The sequence below is a fragment of the Brassica rapa genome, chromosome A09 (genome assembly GCF_000309985.2).
Source record: "Brassica rapa cultivar Chiifu-401-42 chromosome A09, CAAS_Brap_v3.01, whole genome shotgun sequence".
NCBI classification, from domain to species: Eukaryota; Viridiplantae; Streptophyta; class Magnoliopsida; order Brassicales; family Brassicaceae; genus Brassica; species Brassica rapa.
This window is the reverse complement of record NC_024803.2, coordinates 37,104,661-37,122,623: the sequence shown is the minus strand read 5'-3', so window position 1 is coordinate 37,122,623 and position 17,963 is coordinate 37,104,661. Positions and strand designations below refer to the sequence as shown.

The window sequence follows — 17,963 nt, the reverse complement described above, 5'->3', positions numbered from 1 at the left end:
CTTTTAGACGCCTAATCTCAGAGAAAGTCAAATCGTAGAGAGAGAAGCAAACAAATCTTCTCAAGAATATATAATAGATAACAGATATGGTAGAGATGGAGAGTTCAGAGACATAACACTTAAACAGAGAGATCTTAGCTAAAAGACAATGGCGGCGACGGCAGCTGTTTTCTCCGGTGGTCTCAAAGTAAAGGCTGGACTTTTCGCCGCCCAAATCTCATCGCTTCCTCTCCGTGACCATCTCCCTCGTTGCTTGTTCTCTTCATCGAAGACGATAGCTTCAGTTTCTCGTTCTCTTCGAGTCTCCGCCGTTAATAACAATCACCGTCGAAGCTCCTGGCCTCGAGTTTCTACTTTCTGCACGGCGGCTCCTGATGCTGTGTCTCCGGTTTCTGAACCGGAGAAGAAGGTTGAGTCTGTGGAGGAGGTGGAGGAGAATGTGAAGGAGACGGCGAATCTGTTAGACATAAGAGTAGGAAGAATCGTGAAAGCTTGGCAACACGAGGAGGCTGATTCTCTGTATGTGGAAGAAGTCGACATAGGTGAAGCTGAGCCTAGAATCATCTGCAGTGGTCTCGTTAAATACGTTCCTCTCGATCTCCTTCAGGTCAGCTTCATTGTTCCCAACGTTTCTTATTAAGGTTGAAAGTAGAATCGAATTGACCATAGGGGTGAATGTATTAGGGTGCATCAGTTGTGGTGTTGGCTAATCTTAAGCCAAGGAACATGAGAGGAGTCAAGTCATGTGGTATGCTTCTCTGTGCTTCTGACTCATCTCATGAGAATGTTGAGCCTTTGGTTCCACCACAAGGCTCTGTTCCTGGGGATAGAGTTTGGTTTGGTAATGAGGAAGATCTAGAACAGCTTCCTGAGCCTTCACCTCCTAACAAGGTCTTTTACTTTAGCCATTGCAAAGACTTATTCATTTTCAGTAACAAAAGGTGTCTTAGTGTTGTTAGTGATTGATTGTCTTTTTTGGTGGCAGGTTCAGAAGAAGAAGATTTGGGAAGCTGTGCAACCGCTTTTGAAGACTGATGATTCTGGCGTTTCCATGCTTAAGGAGGAGCATTTGATGAGGACATCTTCTGGTCTTGTCACTTCCAACACTTTGAAAAATGCCAACATTTCTTGATTTTGATGTTATTTGTTTTTTGACAGAGAGATAAAGCAGAACAAAGTACTTTCATTGCAATGAAACTCGTGTTTTTTTTTCCTTGTTCAACAATCACATCTTTGAAAAGAAAGATTACAACAAGAAAAAATCACTGGAAATCGAATGTTTGGTTTTCTCAAAGATCAAGCAAAGACGGAGAATATATCACCATTGATGTAGTCGTTGTCCACTAAGCTCACCAGGAAGTAGCTGTTCTTCACCTGCACATTTGATTAGATACCAATCATCATTACAGTTTAAACACGAATCTGGTTTGAGATAAGAAGAGAATATAAATGGAGAAGATGATTATGTACCTCCTCGAGCAACTTCCTAGAAGGGTCATCCTCTGGGTACAAGTTAGCCCAGCTTCTTGACCAAATCTCGAAGGCTTCGTCTTTCCAGACTTTGAAACTGGCTGGATCCACGATTGTCGGTTGAATAATCTCCTTAGCTGGGAACACTCCCCAAGTAACTGCATTCACATCGGCTTCACCAACGTTTGATACCCAGTTCCCTGCTTTGTTCACCGCCATGTAGGTGATGGAAGGAAAAGCTTTGGATTTCTCCACAATTGTGTCTAGCTTATCCCTTGAGCAGAAGAACTCTAGGTAAGCTTTCTGGTAGACGTATCCACCAGGACCACCCCATCCTGCAAAGTTCCCAATGGAGTTAGTATAAGCTAACACAACTACTCAACGAAAAAGCTTCATAAACAGTGGATCAATCATTACCAATAGCTCGAGAATCAGATTTCGCTGCGTTGACTGATGGTTGGCTATTGATGGTCAAGAAGCCGTTGGAGTTGATTTTGCCGAGCTTTTCGTTTATGATCTTTGTCTCTGGCTGGAGTCCATCTAACTCAGACCATGGACTGCTTTTTAAGCTTCCAAGGCAGAGCTCCTTGAATTTCTGGTTTGTGACAAGTATTTAAAAGATAACTTGCAAGTGTTTTGTGTATAAGGTAAAAGATGAAGGAATGAATTTATAAGAGTGCTAAGAAAAGAAAGGCTTACCTCTTGAACATCTTCAATGCTTTTCAACGGCACGACCCATTCTTGTTGAAGCTTCTTGTCACGTGCACGTGGGCGCATGAACTATCAGCAAATGCATATAGAGATCAGTACCATTTATTGGCAATAAAAGACAGATAAGAAAATGGCACACGTAAACCAAGAATCTTCTTATAATGGTAGGGGAATTAGCAGTATGCGAATATTATCTTAAGCAGATGAAGTAGAACAACTCAAAGACCTTTCCTAGTTCAACGTAAGAAATCCTAAAGTAGATTGTCACAAAAGCTAATGAGTATGTGGTACCTGATAATCCGAAAGTGTACCATACGATGCACTGCGAGAATCACCCCACCGTCCCTGTGGGAAGTCGTTCCAGCCTTTTGTTCTAGATATGTAGCTCTTTGGACGGTTTGCCCTGCAAAGATTCAGAGAGTAACAAATGGAATTATTCTCTCCGAAAATACAAGTTTAAGATCTGAACCGATTGGTGAGACCAGATCAGAGCAAGAGTAACAAAATGAAGGCTTACCAGAAAATGGGGCGAACATCTTCCTTAGTTCGGAAAACATTTGCAGGGCGTCTCCAAGGTAAAGAACGAGTAATTTTTGACTCATCAATCAGACCAAGGTTCTGCAATATCAGCAGCATTGTTAGGTTCTCCGGTCTACGCAATGATGTGTGGTATATAAAGAAAAAATATTAAGAAGGAAATGAGGAACAACCATTAATATCCCAATAGCTGATTTGTCCATGTTCAATGTGTAGAGATGAAGGGTAGTGATTCCATGAGCCAAAATCTTTTTGCACATTTCTGTTGCAAAGTGAATACCAAAGGCCTTAACAGCTTCTTCATTGTCCTTGATAGGTTCCAACGCAGCAGTGAGCTCAGCAGGTATCTATAGCAATAATAACATGAATGGAATATTAAAAAAAAATCCGAGAACATTAAGCATAAGACAAAACCAAGGGTCTAAAAGATGTCACCCAGAGCTTATATGATCAATAATCAACCGCATATATGCAGTAAACTCAAACTTATCCTAAGCATGTAAGCCCAAAGACAACATGTTTCTACACATTGCCAGATATATCAATCTAGTATTACGCATTTAAGCAGAGAGAAACATGTGTCTACACATTGTAAGCTGTATCAATCTAACCTTACGAACAACATGTGTCTACACATTGTTAAGCACAAAGACAACATGTTCTACAAAGTGCAAGCTATATCACTGAAACGAACCTTGGTCTTGCAGAAACCAGCCATACGCAAGAACCCCTTGTAGTTAGAAATGGGCATAATCCCAGGAACAATGGGACAGTTAATCCCAATTTTCCGACAGTCATTCACAAACTTGAGGAAAATATCAGTATCATAGAACAGCTGCGTCACAATCAGATCCGCTCCAGCATCAACCTGTTCCACAAACCAACCCATCAGAGATCAAAAACAACTCAAATCAACAAAGCCATAAACACAAATTCTAAACCTTTTTCTTCAGGTAAGCAAGATCACTCTGATAAGACTCAGGAGTAGCAAGTCCATCAGCTTCAATCACATCCGGATGAGCCTCTGATTCCAAAAACCACCAATTAAAGAAACATCAACAAACCCAAAAACGAAGTTTCCAAAAAAGGAAGCAACTTTTGAATCATACCAGGATAACCAGCAACAGTGATCCCAAAGTAATCCCCATACTTGCTCCTAACATGATTCACCAGATCCAACGCACAAGCGAACCCTCCTTCCACCTGAACGAACTTATCCTCCCCATGAGGCGGGTCCCCTCTAAGCGCGAGCACATTCTGAATCCCGTTGGATCTAATCGTCTCGAGCGCGTGGTCGATCTTCTCCACAGGCATGTTGGTGCAGGTCAGATGCATCATCGTCTCCACGCAGATCACGTTCTGCATCCTCGAGGCGATCTCGAGCGTGAGATCGGCGGTGGATCCTCCGGCGCCCCAGGTGATGTCGCAGAAGGATGGGCCGTACGAGACCAGACGATCCATCCGTTCGAAGAGATTCTCGACGCCATCTTCGGTCTTCGGAGGGAAGAACTCGAAGGAGAAGGCGGTTTGGCCTTGCTCCGTCGCGGATTTGATCTTGTCGACTACCTTCATCGTTGTCGATGAGATTCGAATCTCAGATGTGGGGGAGAGTTAGTGGTGGAGAGGCAAGTGGTCTCTCACTCGATCTTTTTATAGTACTCAAGTTTGGTGGTGGTAACTGGTATAACTAAATTTTATTTAAAATTGTTACTATTTACACATTTAAATTCTTAACAACATGTAAAATAAACTAGAGTAGTTTTTTTTTTTTGATCAACAAACTAGAGTAGCTAACTTATGCTATTCTATAGACGTCTATTAATGTTGAACTGTTTAGTTGATTTCAAAACATATGTTCACTATTTTAACACATGTTTACGTAAATTAATACTCTATTAAATAGTAATACTCTTTCTATTTTAAAATGTAAGTAATTTTATAATAATTTAAATATAATTGGTAATTTAATTGGTCACAGAATAACTAACAAAATAAAAAAATTACATTGATGCCAAAATAATTTATATTTTAAAATAAAAGAAAATTTCTAAAACTACTTATATTATAAAACTCAGGAAGTGGTAAAAATAATAATTGTGTCTACTTGTATATACTTCACTATTTCGTTAAATATTTAAATGCATGTTTTATGCAAAAATTAAACATAATTAAGCTTCTAAATTCTAAATTATTCAGCTAAGGTAGGTGAGATAAAGGCCCCACATCACCTACCACCGGAATCCAATCCCATGTCGTTCACCGGCGCGTGGGTGGTGTTAACTGCTACAATGAATACTAATCTACCGACGCTGCAGCCCAGAAGATTCACGTGCGCTCATTCAATAAATAAATAGCTGGACTTATAAACAGAACAAACCGGTTATTGGTTATGGTCCTCAAATAACCAAACCCCTCTGGTTTTAACATCAATATCACTTTAGTCCAAAATATATTTCACACACACTGATTCGAGTTGGTACAACAACAAAGTCTATACCCCGGTTAACGACAATTTTCAACAATTCAAGAGAAACTAAAAGGTAAAAGAATGGAATGAATCAGAAAGAAGCAAATATCAAACAGCTATGAGCTTCCAAACTTCTCTGGACAAGTCGATGGTCTCAGTAACACCATCCTCGTACATGACCTGGAAATAGAAAAACTGTCTTTTTGTTAGATTTCATAAAACGAAGGTGAACAACAGAATTGAGTTTGAGTCATACCAAGTGCTTTCTTGAACCCTCATCAAACTCCCTAATGATGCCAAAACACCTGAAAAATGTCAAAATACTAAACTCAAAAGAGTCCGAAAACAACAGGATACAAGACTAAATAGGTCCTCAGTGAGCAGAACAAATGTATCTGACTGAACATTTTTGACTAGAGGAAAATTAAGTTTACCTCTGGTTTGTGGAACGTGCCAACATGATTACCACACCAATGCAGTTGGGATAACATATTTTCCTTTGGCCATGAGTGTTCCTAGATTGTCCTGACGCATCCAAATTGTGTTTTTCCTTACCTCCGAGTTGAGAAGCTTGTCGAAAATCGAGCTTTAAGAATTTATACTAACCGGGGGCGTGTCTTCCTCGAGTCTTTTTAACCTAACACCACATTGTGTATAGCATACCAAATCAAGAGATGAGTATATAGATGACTAAATAGTTGGAATACAAAATATAATCATGAGACATAAACTCAAAACAGTTAAACAAAACAGGTCTTACCTTGGGTGGTTTCCAGGTCACTGCTTCACATGCCGTTAGGTTCACAGCTTCATCAGAGGGTAGGCTCTTAGCTTTTCTAGCTTTTGCACCTAGCTTTTTCCTGCAACACGCTGCACCACAGTAGCAATCTTGGTCTGCACCAAACTGAACAAACCTGCTATATCTCTTAGTATCACAGCTACACATAATTATTGCCAGTGATAATTAAAATTTTGTAAAGGAACTGTTCTTACTGGTAATCGTAAGTCAAATGCTCTCCTCTGTTTATGTAACGAGTCGCAAAGATGCCGATCCTTATCTCTCCATCAATTATCCTATTGGATACAAAAATGTCATAACAAGTTACTTTGTTCAGAAGTAAAGTGAGAAGATGGATAATGAGAAGAAGTTAACAAACCATTTCTGCATCTCTGCATTAGGATTGCAGCTGTGATTGATAAATCTTGATTTATTCCCCTTGTAAGTAGCATCAATCACCACGTTCGAGTTTATCTGACACAAGTAGAAATTTGTCTCGTCCTTATGCTTCAGCTTCATAAGTCTTTCTTCACAAGTCTTTTCGTCAATAACTACAATGAGTAATACTGATGTAAGAAGAAGACTAGTAAGAATGTCACACATTAAGCAGTGAAATAAGCAACCAGATAATCAAAATCACCTTCCCCAACATATTCGATGATGAACTCCCCTGCGTTGATATCTTCATCCGCTACAATCCCATATCCACACTTCTCCGTCTACAATAAACAACTTACTCAAAGCTACACTTTAAACTTAACATTCTTTTGTAAGGCCAACAACAACTTGTAGCTACCAGAGTACCAACCTGAACTAGTTTCATTTTCTTGATATGTCTTTGTTGGAACGGCTTGTTAGTGCACTGACATCTGCACTGGCAACTAGATGAACAGCTTGAGAGTAGTATCCTGTAAAAAAAACGAAAAAATGTTAAGAATGGTTAAGTAACATACCAACTACAAGATTCATTACATACCCACAACTGCAGTCACTGCCACAGAGAGTTGAAGAGGAAGGAGAGACAGAGCAAGAACAGAAGATGCCATGATCTTTAACCTTCTTGTTGAACTTCTTGTTCAGGTATATATCTTGAAATAAAAATCAATGTGAAAACAAATCCAAAAGCGTGTGTGGGAAGTAAACTAAGAACTTTGAATCTGTAAGTAACAAAAGATACTGCGCTTTATGAAGTTCAATTCCTCAGATTCCGAAATCTTCTTCGAGAACTTTATGAATCCTTTCCTTGTTTGATTCTGATCGGAACCCTACAAAATCAGAGAAAACTTATTAAGGAAATTCAAAACAGAGAAATCAAATTAAAAAGAACTGAAGGCTAAGATCGAACGTACCTTCTTCTTGGCGGTACTCATAGCAATAGTCACAACAATCGAAGATCTTTGATGGCGAATAGGTCTCTGAAACTTTTGAAAACCCTAATCGAATTGAAAAAGAAGAAGAAGAAGATGAAGAAACAATGAGAGTGAAGAGTCGCGAGACAAAGAAACGAGCGGCAGTTGTGCTGGATTTGAAATAAATAAATCCTCAATCGGGAAAAAAAAAGAGGGTAATATTGTAATGATGGAAGCCCGCTTGTCTAGTGGGCTATATGTATAGTGGGCCGAACGGAGTCCAAAAAAAAGGATTTACGGTTATTTATCGTGTTAACAGAATCATTAGGATAGTTAATATTATTAGGTTATATCATATTCACATATATTCGGCCATAACTATAAAATAAAATACTCATTTTAATGTCGTAAACGTAAGTTGTTGACTTTATTTAATAAGTAGGGATTATGGTAACGCACTGTTAAATTAATAATTTAATCTAAATGTAGATAAATTATGTAAAAATGGAGAGGAAAGAGATGATAACACGAAATTGATCTTCTCCAATTCAAACTTCCACTCTTCGTCTCCGTTAATTCGCACTCACGTTCTCCCCTTCGTCGCCGGAGGTCTTATCTCAGTCGTCAACGATTCGATTCGATTCGTTTATCAGGTGATCTGCTAGGTATCGAAATTTGTCAACTATGAATCTGTGTGCCTCTGTTTTCTAGCTAATTGAGCTCATACTCTTTTGTTCCATGTGAATAGTGTGCTTATTTTCTCTAGTTAGCGATACTATAATTAAGTAATTAATTAGATGTCTGCGAGGGGAAAGTGCGTTAGAGGTCTCGAATCGATTGCATGATTTGTTTTGTATTGCTATGACGCCTTTAGATCCCTCTTTGATTCCTAAGTTCGAGTAAAGAAAGATTTCTAGGCTGATATAAACCACTGTTGAAGTTTATCTCGTTACTGATTCTTGATCATAGAAGATATATATCTGTGAGGATTTTTGTAGTTTAGGCTTCTTATTATTGCAGACAAAAGGTAGTGTAACACCCGTAATTTCCAAAATAAAATAAACAAATAAAATTCTGAAATCTCCATTTATTACTTCTCAAAAGTCAACTCCAAAGTCGTAAATCCAATAAATAGCCATAAATCCAAATAACATAATAAATCTCGAGAGTATCGATAAAAGCATAAAATCCGCAAGTTTGAAAAAGAAAGAAATAAAACTCCCAAAGCACCAATCCGATAGCAATCACTCCTGCTCGTCAGTCTCACCTGAAAGGGGGAAAGAAGGAGGGGTGAGTAACAGGGGAGTTACTCCGTGAGGTATGGGATGCTAAACCACAAACCACTGACTCAGTACATAGCACTACGACTATGTAGGCCTAGTTCTAGCATAAAACAAACACAGTGTCTAATACACCACATAAAAACATCAAATGCGCTGATAGTGCATAACTAGATCACACACCCCGCATTCTCCTTATACGGATATAAATATATAACTCTATGCGCCGCTAGTACAAGAGTCCATCCTTGTACCCCGCAATCACCTATGCGCCGCTAGTACAAACGTCTTTGTACCCCGCAATCCCTCATACAATGCGCCGCTAGCATAGACGTCCATATGCCCCGCAATCTCCATACAATGCGCCGCTAACACAAACGTCTCTGTGTCCCGCAATCTCCACACAATGCGCCGTTAGCACAACATCTTTGTGCCCCGCAATCTCATAACAGACTTATGTATATACATATATAAATAACAGTTCTTAATTCATTCAATTCAGTCAACCGTTGAATCCTCTATTATCCTATTTTCGGTTTAACAATCAATAGTAATAATAAACAAACAAGACTCTCAAACAGACTCAATTCACAGAGACGGATCATGTTTCGAAACTAAACTTTCCATAATAGTAGTACTAAACTAGCTCGGGATTTAATGGGATAGCCCTCACCTTAGCCACATGCTGAAATGAACAACGGAAGATGCGGTCAGCTGAGGTCAACTGCAATACGAGAATCAACGACTTAAGCTCAGCTTCTCTGGAAATAAGTTTCCTAAAATGGAAACTTTCCTAAAATGAAACCTCTCCTAAAATAGAAACTTTCCTAAAATAGCAACTTTCCTAAAATGGCAACTTTCCTAAAATAGAAACTTTCCTAATATAACTTATTTCCTAAATTAGAAACTTTCTTAAAATATTCCTATAACTAGAAATAAGGAGGCAACAAACTTACTAGAAAACCCGCCGGAAGCTCGTCTAGAAATCTCACCGGAAGCTCGTCCAGAAATCTCGCCGGAAGCTCACCCGGAAATCCCACCGGAAAATTCACTAGTGACTGGTCGTCGAATAATTCAACAACAACTCGTCACACGCAAAGAAATACTTTGACTTGATGAGAATAAAGAGAAAGGATGGAGTTTCTTATATAGAAGAAGGGAAGGGAGGTAGGTTTTCTAAACATCCAATGTGGGACAAAGTAAAAAGAGAGAATTAGACTTTAATTTTTAATAAAGGCCAAACTGGCCCACCAAAAAAAATCTGGGTCGTTACAATTCTTCCCCACTAAGAAGGAATTCGTCCCCGAATTCAAATCCTGAGTCGAGAAAAGGAATAAGATGTCTTCAGCATGAGTTACTTTTGTTATAAAGACGTTTGTTCGCTGTAGATACTCCAAACTATGTGGTCCTCCCATATCAAATAAGGTGAAATCTCTCATACTCAGCCGCTACTGATCTTAAGCACAACTTCTTCTTTTTTTAAACAAATGATAACCGCAAAAGACAACATGCACAAACGTAAACTACCAAAGTGAAAAGATACATACCATCAGCCGGCTCAACTCTCTCGTTGCCTCTTGCTACTCGTGGTGCGATAGCCTGGCGCTTAGCTGGTGATGGATTCTCTACACGTCCCCCCTCGGGCAATCCCTGAAAATGTGACCAGGCTGGCCACAGCCATAACACTTCTTTGAAGCCGCTGCTAGTGTCGTTGGTGCTGTAACGTGTCCGGTACCAGTACCATCCACTTTTGTAAATCGACAATACTTGGCCACATGGCCTAACCGCCCACATGCAAAACACATGACGCAATCTCCAAAATGGTAGCGATGGCAGCGCTCACAACTGGGTGTTCCTGACTGATCCCCTGCCATGTTCGGTGACCCTGAAGTTCTTTCAGTCTTAGGTTGGGCCTTAGAGTACTTCTGCTCCTCTGCAATACATGCCTCCTGCACAGCAGCCTTCTCTACCAGATCCTCCAAGCTTGTGTAAGTAACCATACTGCACCTGCCGCGAAGATCAACTCGCATCCCATCTAAGAATCTCCTGATCAAGTCCTCCGCATCAAAATTATTACCAGCAAACAAGCGGAGTTGGCAAAACTCCCGCTCATACTCTCTGACACTCCTAGTACCCTGCCTCAGATGCTCAAAAGCATTCTTCTTCTGGTGCAATGCTTCTCTAGGAAAATACTTCTTGTCGAACGCAATGAGGAAATCCTCATAAGTCATATCGCCATCACGCATCGATTGCACTCCATCCCACCATACTAATGCATCCCCACGCAGATACAACTCTGCGATATTAAGGCAAAGGCGCAACGGACAATTGATAGTCTGCAGACACGTAGCTAATCTATGCTTCCAATTATAAGCCTGAAAAGGGTCTACTGTTCCCCCAAAAGTCTCCAAATCCACAGTTTTCATCTGTTTCATCACCTGCATAAGCGTCTCATCAACCTCAGGAACCTGCTGAATAGGGGGCTGCTGCTGCCCCTGAACCTGAACTGGTGAAACCGGCTGAATAGGGGGCTGCTGATGCCCCTGAACCTGAACTGGCGGAACCTGCTGAGCCTCAGCCATCTGCCTAACCACTTCCTGTGCAGCTACTCTAGCAGCCTCCTGGACAGCTTGCTGAACTGCCTCATGTGCAGCCTGTCTGGCAGCATCCTGCACCATCTGCCTAAGGGCATCCTGATCAATCGGTGGAACCGGTGGCGGCACATTCTCATCTCCACCCTCTCGTGAAGCACTAGCGGACTGAGTGCGAACAACTCTCTTACGCGGCGGCATCTGAAAGGAAAAAGCACCTCAATAAACTTCTGCCGAAACCGAACACCAACGATTCTAGACACAATACCAAACAGAAAGGTGCTATTTACTTTTATTTTTAAAATCTCCATATTCCCAAAATATTTTAAAAATTGTCTAAAACCGATTAAAACCGAGTCGAAACCACGTCCCAACAAATCGCCATCCCGGGTCAGAGCCGGGTCGGAACCCCGCTCTGATACCAAATTGTAACACCCGTAATTTCCAAAATAAAATAAACAAATAAAATTCTGAAATCTCCATTTATTACTTCTCAAAAGTCAACTCCAAAGTCGTAAATCCAATAAATAGCCATAAATCCAAATAACATAATAAATCTCGAGAGTATCGATAAAAGCATAAAATCCGCAAGTTTGAAAATGAAAGAAATAAAACTCCCAAAGCACCAATCCGATAGCAATCACTCCTGCTCGTCAGTCTCACCTGAAAGGGGGAAAGAAGGAGGGGTGAGTAACAGGGGAGTTACTCCGTGAGGTATGGGATGCTAAACCACAAACCACTGACTCAGTACATAGCACTACGACTATGTAGGCCTAGTTCTAGCATAAAACAAACACAGTGTCTAATACACCACATAAAAACATCAAATGCGCTGATAGTGCATAACTAGATCACACACCCCGCATTCTCCTTATACGGATATAAATATATAACTCTATGCGCCGCTAGTACAAGAGTCCATCCTTGTACCCCGCAATCACCTATGCGCCGCTAGTACAAACGTCTTTGTACCCCGCAATCCCTCATACAATGCGCCGCTAGCATAGACGTCCATATGCCCCGCAATCTCCATACAATGCGCCGCGAACACAAACGTCTCTGTGTCCCGCAATCTCCACACAATGCGCCGTTAGCACAACATCTTTGTGCCCCGCAATCTCATAACAGACTTATGTATATACATATATAAATAACAGTTCTTAATTCATTCAATTCAGTCAACCGTTGAATCCTCTATTATCCTATTTTCGGTTTAACAATCAATAGTAATAATATACAAACAAGACTCTCAAACAGACTCAATTCACAGAGACGTATCATGTTTCGAAACTAAACTTTCCATAATAGTAGTACTAAGCTAGCTCGGGATTTAATGGGATAGCCCTCACCTTAGCCACAGGCTGAAATGAACAACGGAAGATGCGGTCAGCTGAGGTCAACTGCAACACGAGAATCAACGACTTAAGCTCAGCTTCTCTGGAAATAAGTTTCCTAAAATGGAAACTTTCCTAAAATGAAACCTCTCCTAAAATAGAAACTTTCCTAAAATAGGAACTTTCCTAAAATGGCAACTTTCCTAAAATAGAAACTTTCCTAATATAACTTATTTCCTAAATTAGAAACTTTCTTAAAATATTCCTATAACTAGAAATAAGGAGGCAACAAACTTACTAGAAAACCCGCCGGAAGCTCGTCTAGAAATCTCACCAGAAGCTCGTCCAGAAATCTCGCCGGAAGCTCACCCGGAAATCCCACCGGAAAATTCACTAGTGACTGGTCGTCGAATAATTCAACAACAACTCGTCACACGCAAAGAAATACTTTGACTTGATGAGAATAAAGAGAAAGGATGGAGTTTCTTATATAGAAGAAGGGAAGAGAGGTAGGTTTTCTAAACATCCAATGTGGGACAAAGTAAAAAGAGAGAATTAGACTTTAATTTTTAATAAAGGCCAAACTGGCCCACCAAAAAAAATCTGGGTCGTTACAGGTAGATTCTCTGGGATTGATTATCTTATATATGAGGCAAGACATGTTGCGTTTGGTGCTATATGTCTAGGTAATGAAAGCTATATGTGGTAGGTTTCTTCCTTCAAAATGTTCTTCATCAAATGCTGATGAGAACCTTGATCAGTCCCCAACGTCTCCAGTATCAGATTCGACGCTTCCCTTAGTTTCTCAAACGCTTAGGGAGGCTTCAACGTCCGAGCATCAGCCAGTTTGCACACCACATAATGATTGGACAGTGATTCTTAAAACAGCTTCTATGGCTAGTGGGGCTATTAAGAGACTTCAAGACCGTGTTTTAGGGCCGAGTAGGATAGGTATTCCCAGCAGTACAAGCGAGATATGGCTACTGGGTGTCTGTTATAAAATCTCAGAAAGTGAATCCTCAGAATTAGCTGGTGCATTTAGACAAGACTTTTCGTCCTTGGTACTAATGACATATCGTAGAGGTTTGTATATCCATTTCAACTCTAGCTAGCCTTAACTTGGTCACAGGAAACTCATTGTGTTATTTTTAAAGGTTTTGAAGCCATTGGAGACACAACTTATACTAGTGATGTCAACTGGGGTTGCATGCTTAGAAGCGGCCAGATGCTCTTTGCACAGGTCTGCTTTTTTGAGTAGTTGGCTTCAAATTTCTCTTGATGTATAGCCTAACACCCATCTTTAACAGGCATTGCTGTTTCAAAGACTCGGAAGGTCTTGGAGGAAGGATTCTCAGGTTTGTTGTGTTATCCCTTCTCTGGCTTAGGTACTGAATGTACAATTCTAGGTACATATGTCTGGTTGATCACGAATCCAGACCATTGAAAATGAGCTTGTTTAATTTGAAAATGCAGCCACCTGAAGAGGAATACTTAGAGATCTTAGAACTTTTTGGTGATTCTGAGGCTTCAGCATTCTCGATCCACAATCTTATACTAGCTGGAGAATCTTATGGCCTGGCTGCTGGGTCATGGGTAGGACCATATGCTGTTTGTCGATCATGGGAAGCATTAGTTCGGAAGAGAAGAGAAGAAACTGCGTGTTCCATGGCTGTTCATATCGTTTCTGGCAGCGAAGATGGGGAGAGAGGTGGAGCTCCGATTCTCTGTTTAGAAGATGCCACCAAAACGTGTTTGGAATATTCGAAAGGAGAAACTGAGTGGACGTCAGTTCTTCTCTTGGTCCCACTGGTTCTTGGACTTGACAAAGTGAACCCAAGGTTTGTGATTTTATCAAATTGATTGCTTATACACACATGAATCTTAATATATACTGTGGAGTTGATATGATGATAGTGGAACTTGTGTGCAGCAGTGACATATTATGGACTTTTGTCTATCTTTCTGAAAGAAAAAGATTCTAAATTTGTGGTCAGGTACATTCCATCTCTGATAGCCACTTTCACATTCCCTCAAAGTCTGGGCATTTTGGGCGGCAAACCAGGTGCATCAACTTACATAGTTGGAGTTCAAGAAGATAAAGGTTTCTACCTTGATCCGCACGGTGTTCAACAGGTTTTTCCAGACCACTCCTTCCGAATCCACGTTTTTAGATTCTGGATAGAATCATAATTACGAAAATTACTCAACGTTTTGATCTGGCATGCTTTGATTTGATGTTTGAGACATCAAGGGGGTCCATATTCATTATATTGTCTCTTTCACATTAATCTATGTATTGTCTGATTGGTTTGGGGATTGAAATTGATCTGTTTGGGGACTGATATTAAATCATAGTCCATGTGCTTCATCCACATTTTGGTCTCACTGATTGAACCTTATCGGTAATGGTTGGTAGGTAGTGACAGTCAACAAAGAAACTCAAGATGTTGACACATCGTCTTACCATTGCAAGTGAGTGAGTTGATTGATTCAGTTTTGCCTCATTTAGTTCCTTTTGTCTCCTCATGACTTTTTCACGTATTATTACTCCTGCTTATCTGCTACAGTACTGTACGTTATGTTCCCTTGGAGTCACTCGACCCGTCGCTAGCTCTTGGATTCTACTGCCGGGATAAAGGTACTGCACTGGTTTCTAATGATAATAAGGTGGTTTAGTTTCGGTTCAGTTCTTCCTTTATTGAAACCAGTTTCTAAACCAATGCTAATTCGTTTTGGTTACACTCTGAACTCCGTTCCGGTTTACGTTTGTTTGATTGCAAAGTTCAATTTCAGTTTGGTTTTGGGAGTTTTAAGATATTCTTAAACAATATGAACTGGTTTGTTAAGCTAATTACACTGCTGATATAACTTGCTACTTGGTAACACAGATGACTTTGATGACTTCTGCATCCGAGCAACCAAGCTAGCCGGAGATTCCAATGGCGCTCCGTTGTTTACGGTGACTAAATCTCACAGAACTGGTGATCGCGGAATCGCAGAAACCAGCACTGTGACATGTACTTGTGAGGAGCATGAAGATGAATGGCAATTACTTTAACCAGTCTACATTTTACATTTCAAAATAGAAATACAGTTCTTTTTACGTTGATGTTTTATACTATATAAAAAGTTAAAAACATCGAATTCTCGTATAACTCCCACCACTTCCCACACAAAAAAACGTTGACTTTTTTAAAGTCAAAATTATCTTAAAACAGAGAGCTTCAGATCTTTAGACGTAGATCGAAGAGTACGAGAAAGGAAGACTCGAAAACCCACTGGGAGTGCTGACGTGGCTCCACTTCCCGCCATTTTTCTCCCCCTTCGTCATCATCATCATCGTCCCGCTTTCTTCCCCGCCGCCGCCAATCATCGCCACCGCTTGACCACTCAAACTTCCCGCGAAAACCGACGTCATCGTCGTCACCGGAAGCCGAATCGTTTCCATAACCAGCCTCCATTTCATCGAATCGTCCTCAACTTCCCAGCGAGGCTGACACTGCCTCTGGCTATCAACAAAGCACCACAACTTGCAACCTCTGAAATCTCCGGCGGATTCAGCAACCGCGGCGGTGCGACCTCTCGGGCTTAGATCCGGAAACGGCCAAACATTCTCGATAACAGACCACGAATTCGAAACCGGATCGTAAATCTCAGCGTCAGATCGGAACTGACCTTGCGTCTCCGTCCCGTAACCGCTCAACACGCAGAATCCAAGATCCGCCGCCATCGAGAATCCATGACACTCGTCTCTCCCTTCCGTCATCGGAGGAATCGTCAGCCACTCGTCCTTCTCCACATCGTACACTTCCGCCGACTTGATCGCGTTCTTCTGATCATCGTGCCCCCCGGCGACGTAAACCTTCGTCGCACCAACAGCCGCGCAGGCGAAAAACGATCTCGCCGACGACATCGGCTTCCCTCTCTTCCACCTCCTCCCGGCGGCGGAGAAGTCCAGCACGAACACGTCCTTCACAGGCTGCAACGTCTCCGGATCCCACCCGCCGATCAACAACACTTTTCCCGCGTCCTGAAGCGCGACGCACTCGCAGAACAAAGGAATCCGTTCCGGAATCGCGACGCGGTGCCACGTGTCTAAAGTTGCGTTGTAAACGCTTAATCCGTAAAGTGGCGTTCCAATCACACGCGGCTGCTGAAGCTGCTGTTGTGAATGAGAATGAGACTCGCCTTCCTCCTCTTTCTTCTTCTCACTCACCTCACCGTCCACGGATGAATTAACCGGAGATGACTGTGAAGTCAACGGCTGAACAAGGCAGAGAAGAGACTCATCTTTTCCAGCTCTTCGCCGTTCCCGGTCAAAAGAACGGTCGGCGACCAAGCTTCGCCATAACCGTGAAACTGATTTCATGGAAGAATGAAACTCGAACGGAACTCTAACCAAACACTCCGTCGCTAATTCCTCCGGTAGTCCCGAGATTAAATCCCGACGACTCCGAAAGTCTCCTCTTACATTAAATTCCTCCGACACTCTCATGATTTCGTTATCTCTTATTACAAGACCTGGAAGCTTCTTAAAATACACAGATTATGAAGAAACGTTTTTGTGATTTTGACTGAAAATCGTATAAGACACTCAAGAAGATGTGATTGGTAAGCAAAGTGGCAGAGGGTCCTTTTATAGGGAAGAATACGGTCCTTAGATAATTATCACCTTTTTATTTTTATTTTTTGTAATAATTTTTGCCGCACTCTATTATTGTCATCACTTAATTATTCTTGATATTTCCGAACAAACAGACAAAAGTACTGTGAAATAGGAATTTAAAACTTTCTTAATATATTATCTAAATATCTTCCGGACTGGACAATCCAAACTAGAATTGCTCACAATATGTAAATGCATTATCTGTAGGACTAACAACGATCTGACGAAAGCTAATTAGGCAATTTTAATTTTTAAAATTCTCGTATCAAACCACACCGAATAAATTCATTCAAATGTCTACTAATAGTTCATTTTTCATTCATGTCGGCCAAATATTTTAAAAATTATATCAGATCACACTGAATAAAATCATCTAAAATGTCTACTGATAATTTAATTTCCCCATATATGGAATGGGCCACACGATTTCGATTTTATTCATATTTATTTTTAGATGTGTGTAAACGCATTAAATATTGTAAAATGCCGTGAAGGTTCTGATCTTTCTTTTTTCTTTTTTCTTTTTTTTTCCACCAAAATAGTACGAGATATCTTGTTTCAATTATTCTGGAAAATGGTTCTAGAAGATGTCCATGTGGATATGATGACTTATCTTCTTTCTTATCCAAACGACAGTACGGTGACACATGGACGGACCATGCACCGTAGCATCACAACCTCTCATTGTTCGAACAAAAGATAAATATCACAAAACGAATCCAAAATAGATAAAGATTCTGTGTAGTTTACAGTAATACTGCAACGAGCGACGATGTTGTT

At 40.8% G+C, this 17,963-nt stretch overlaps 6 protein-coding genes across 20 annotated transcripts; 2 read left to right on the top strand and 4 right to left on the bottom strand.

Moving 5' to 3' along the window:
* Nucleotides 1-34: 34 nt before the first annotated feature.
* Nucleotides 35-1,219, top strand: LOC103841852 (aminoacyl tRNA synthase complex-interacting multifunctional protein 1). The gene is made up of 3 exons (XM_009118427.3): nt 35-607; nt 685-891; nt 986-1,219. The coding sequence occupies exons 1-3, from the start codon at nt 149-151 to the stop codon at nt 1,130-1,132; spliced, it is 813 nt and encodes a 270-aa protein (XP_009116675.1). The 5' UTR covers nt 35-148; the 3' UTR covers nt 1,133-1,219.
* On the bottom strand, nt 1,164-4,355 carry LOC103841853 (methylenetetrahydrofolate reductase 1). Its single transcript, XM_009118428.3, has 10 exons — nt 3,828-4,355; nt 3,660-3,742; nt 3,413-3,586; nt 2,892-3,065; nt 2,699-2,799; nt 2,473-2,584; nt 2,170-2,250; nt 1,888-2,065; nt 1,471-1,805; nt 1,164-1,374 (listed from the first exon to the last, which is right to left on the bottom strand). Exons 1-10 carry the CDS (start codon nt 4,288-4,290, stop codon nt 1,297-1,299), a joined length of 1,779 nt encoding a protein of 592 aa, XP_009116676.2. The 5' UTR covers nt 4,291-4,355; the 3' UTR covers nt 1,164-1,296.
* A 209-nt stretch (nt 4,356-4,564) lies between these two features.
* Nucleotides 4,565-7,585, bottom strand: LOC103841851 (putative histone-lysine N-methyltransferase ASHH4). Its single transcript, XM_009118426.3, has 12 exons — nt 7,313-7,585; nt 7,141-7,228; nt 6,940-7,051; nt 6,772-6,871; nt 6,604-6,682; nt 6,343-6,514; nt 6,179-6,259; nt 5,946-6,099; nt 5,792-5,822; nt 5,620-5,710; nt 5,442-5,490; nt 4,565-5,365 (listed from the first exon to the last, which is right to left on the bottom strand). Exons 1-12 carry the CDS (start codon nt 7,331-7,333, stop codon nt 5,294-5,296), a joined length of 1,050 nt encoding a protein of 349 aa, XP_009116674.1. The 5' UTR covers nt 7,334-7,585; the 3' UTR covers nt 4,565-5,293.
* Nucleotides 7,586-7,770: 185 nt separating this feature from the next.
* Nucleotides 7,771-15,661, top strand: LOC103841848 (cysteine protease ATG4b). Of its 9 annotated transcripts, XM_033280100.1 has the most exons (11): nt 7,798-7,965; nt 8,333-8,339; nt 13,135-13,203; nt 13,295-13,600; nt 13,672-13,757; nt 13,825-13,872; nt 13,991-14,355; nt 14,512-14,650; nt 14,934-14,989; nt 15,085-15,155; nt 15,406-15,661. In XM_033280100.1, the coding sequence occupies exons 4-11, from the start codon at nt 13,411-13,413 to the stop codon at nt 15,573-15,575; spliced, it is 1,125 nt and encodes a 374-aa protein (XP_033135991.1). In that variant the 5' UTR covers nt 7,798-7,965; nt 8,333-8,339; nt 13,135-13,203; nt 13,295-13,410; the 3' UTR covers nt 15,576-15,661. The 9 variants fall into 9 exon arrangements, with proteins under 9 accessions (XP_033135990.1, XP_009116671.1, XP_018510236.1 ...); XM_033280098.1 differs by having other exon boundaries at nt 7,792-7,965; nt 13,135-13,600; XM_033280097.1 differs by having other exon boundaries at nt 7,801-7,977; nt 13,135-13,600.
* LOC103841847 lies at nt 8,336-13,159 on the bottom strand. Of its 7 annotated transcripts, none has more exons than XR_627890.3 (3): nt 9,549-12,441; nt 9,266-9,316; nt 8,336-8,579 (listed from the first exon to the last, which is right to left on the bottom strand). XR_627890.3 is itself a non-coding variant. In XM_033280114.1 (3 exons), the coding sequence occupies exon 3, from the start codon at nt 11,382-11,384 to the stop codon at nt 10,218-10,220; it is 1,167 nt and encodes a 388-aa protein (XP_033136005.1). In that variant the 5' UTR covers nt 11,385-11,846; nt 12,533-12,583; nt 12,816-13,159; the 3' UTR covers nt 8,336-10,217. The 7 variants fall into 7 exon arrangements, 3 of the variants coding, with proteins under 3 accessions (XP_033136005.1, XP_033136007.1, XP_033136006.1); XM_033280114.1 differs by adding exons at nt 12,533-12,583; nt 12,816-13,159 and having other exon boundaries at nt 8,336-11,846; XM_033280116.1 differs by adding exons at nt 12,533-12,583; nt 12,816-13,159 and having other exon boundaries at nt 8,336-11,384.
* On the bottom strand, nt 15,547-17,145 carry LOC103841849 (F-box/kelch-repeat protein SKIP20). The gene has a single exon (XM_009118425.3). The coding sequence runs from the start codon at nt 17,010-17,012 to the stop codon at nt 15,750-15,752; it is 1,263 nt and encodes a 420-aa protein (XP_009116673.1). The 5' UTR covers nt 17,013-17,145; the 3' UTR covers nt 15,547-15,749.
* Nucleotides 17,146-17,963: the final 818 nt, after the last annotated feature.

Bases quoted from the DNA above. Each gene is read 5' to 3' on its own strand.
- LOC103841851 (XM_009118426.3), bottom strand. From the start codon at position 7,333: ATGAGTACCGCCAAGAAGAAG. The intron at 6,100-6,178 runs GTAAGAACAGTT...GAGATATAGCAG, and splicing joins CATTTGACTTACGATTACCA to GTTTGTTCAGTTTGGTGCAG. The intron at 5,491-5,619 runs GTAAACTTAATT...GACATTTTTCAG, and splicing joins GCACGTTCCACAAACCAGAG to GTGTTTTGGCATCATTAGGG.
- LOC103841848 (XM_009118423.3), top strand. From the start codon at position 13,207: ATGAAAGCTATATGTGGTAGGTTTCTTCCTTCAAAATGTTCTTCATCA. The intron at 13,758-13,824 runs GTCTGCTTTTTT...CATCTTTAACAG, and splicing joins GCCAGATGCTCTTTGCACAG to GCATTGCTGTTTCAAAGACT. The intron at 14,990-15,084 runs GTGAGTGAGTTG...TATCTGCTACAG, and splicing joins ACATCGTCTTACCATTGCAA to TACTGTACGTTATGTTCCCT.
- LOC103841849 (XM_009118425.3), bottom strand. From the start codon at position 17,012: ATGAGAGTGTCGGAGGAATTTAATGTAAGAGGAGACTTTCGGAGTCGT.
- LOC103841853 (XM_009118428.3), bottom strand. From the start codon at position 4,290: ATGAAGGTAGTCGACAAGATCAAATCCGCGACGGAGCAAGGCCAAACC. The intron at 2,800-2,891 runs GTTGTTCCTCAT...CTGATATTGCAG, and splicing joins CAGCTATTGGGATATTAATG to AACCTTGGTCTGATTGATGA. The intron at 2,066-2,169 runs GTAAGCCTTTCT...GTCACAAACCAG, and splicing joins GCATTGAAGATGTTCAAGAG to AAATTCAAGGAGCTCTGCCT.
- LOC103841847 (XM_033280115.1), bottom strand. From the start codon at position 11,384: ATGCCGCCGCGTAAGAGAGTTGTTCGCACTCAGTCCGCTAGTGCTTCA.
- LOC103841852 (XM_009118427.3), top strand. From the start codon at position 149: ATGGCGGCGACGGCAGCTGTTTTCTCCGGTGGTCTCAAAGTAAAGGCT. The intron at 608-684 runs GTCAGCTTCATT...TGAATGTATTAG, and splicing joins TTCCTCTCGATCTCCTTCAG to GGTGCATCAGTTGTGGTGTT. The intron at 892-985 runs GTCTTTTACTTT...TTTTGGTGGCAG, and splicing joins AGCCTTCACCTCCTAACAAG to GTTCAGAAGAAGAAGATTTG.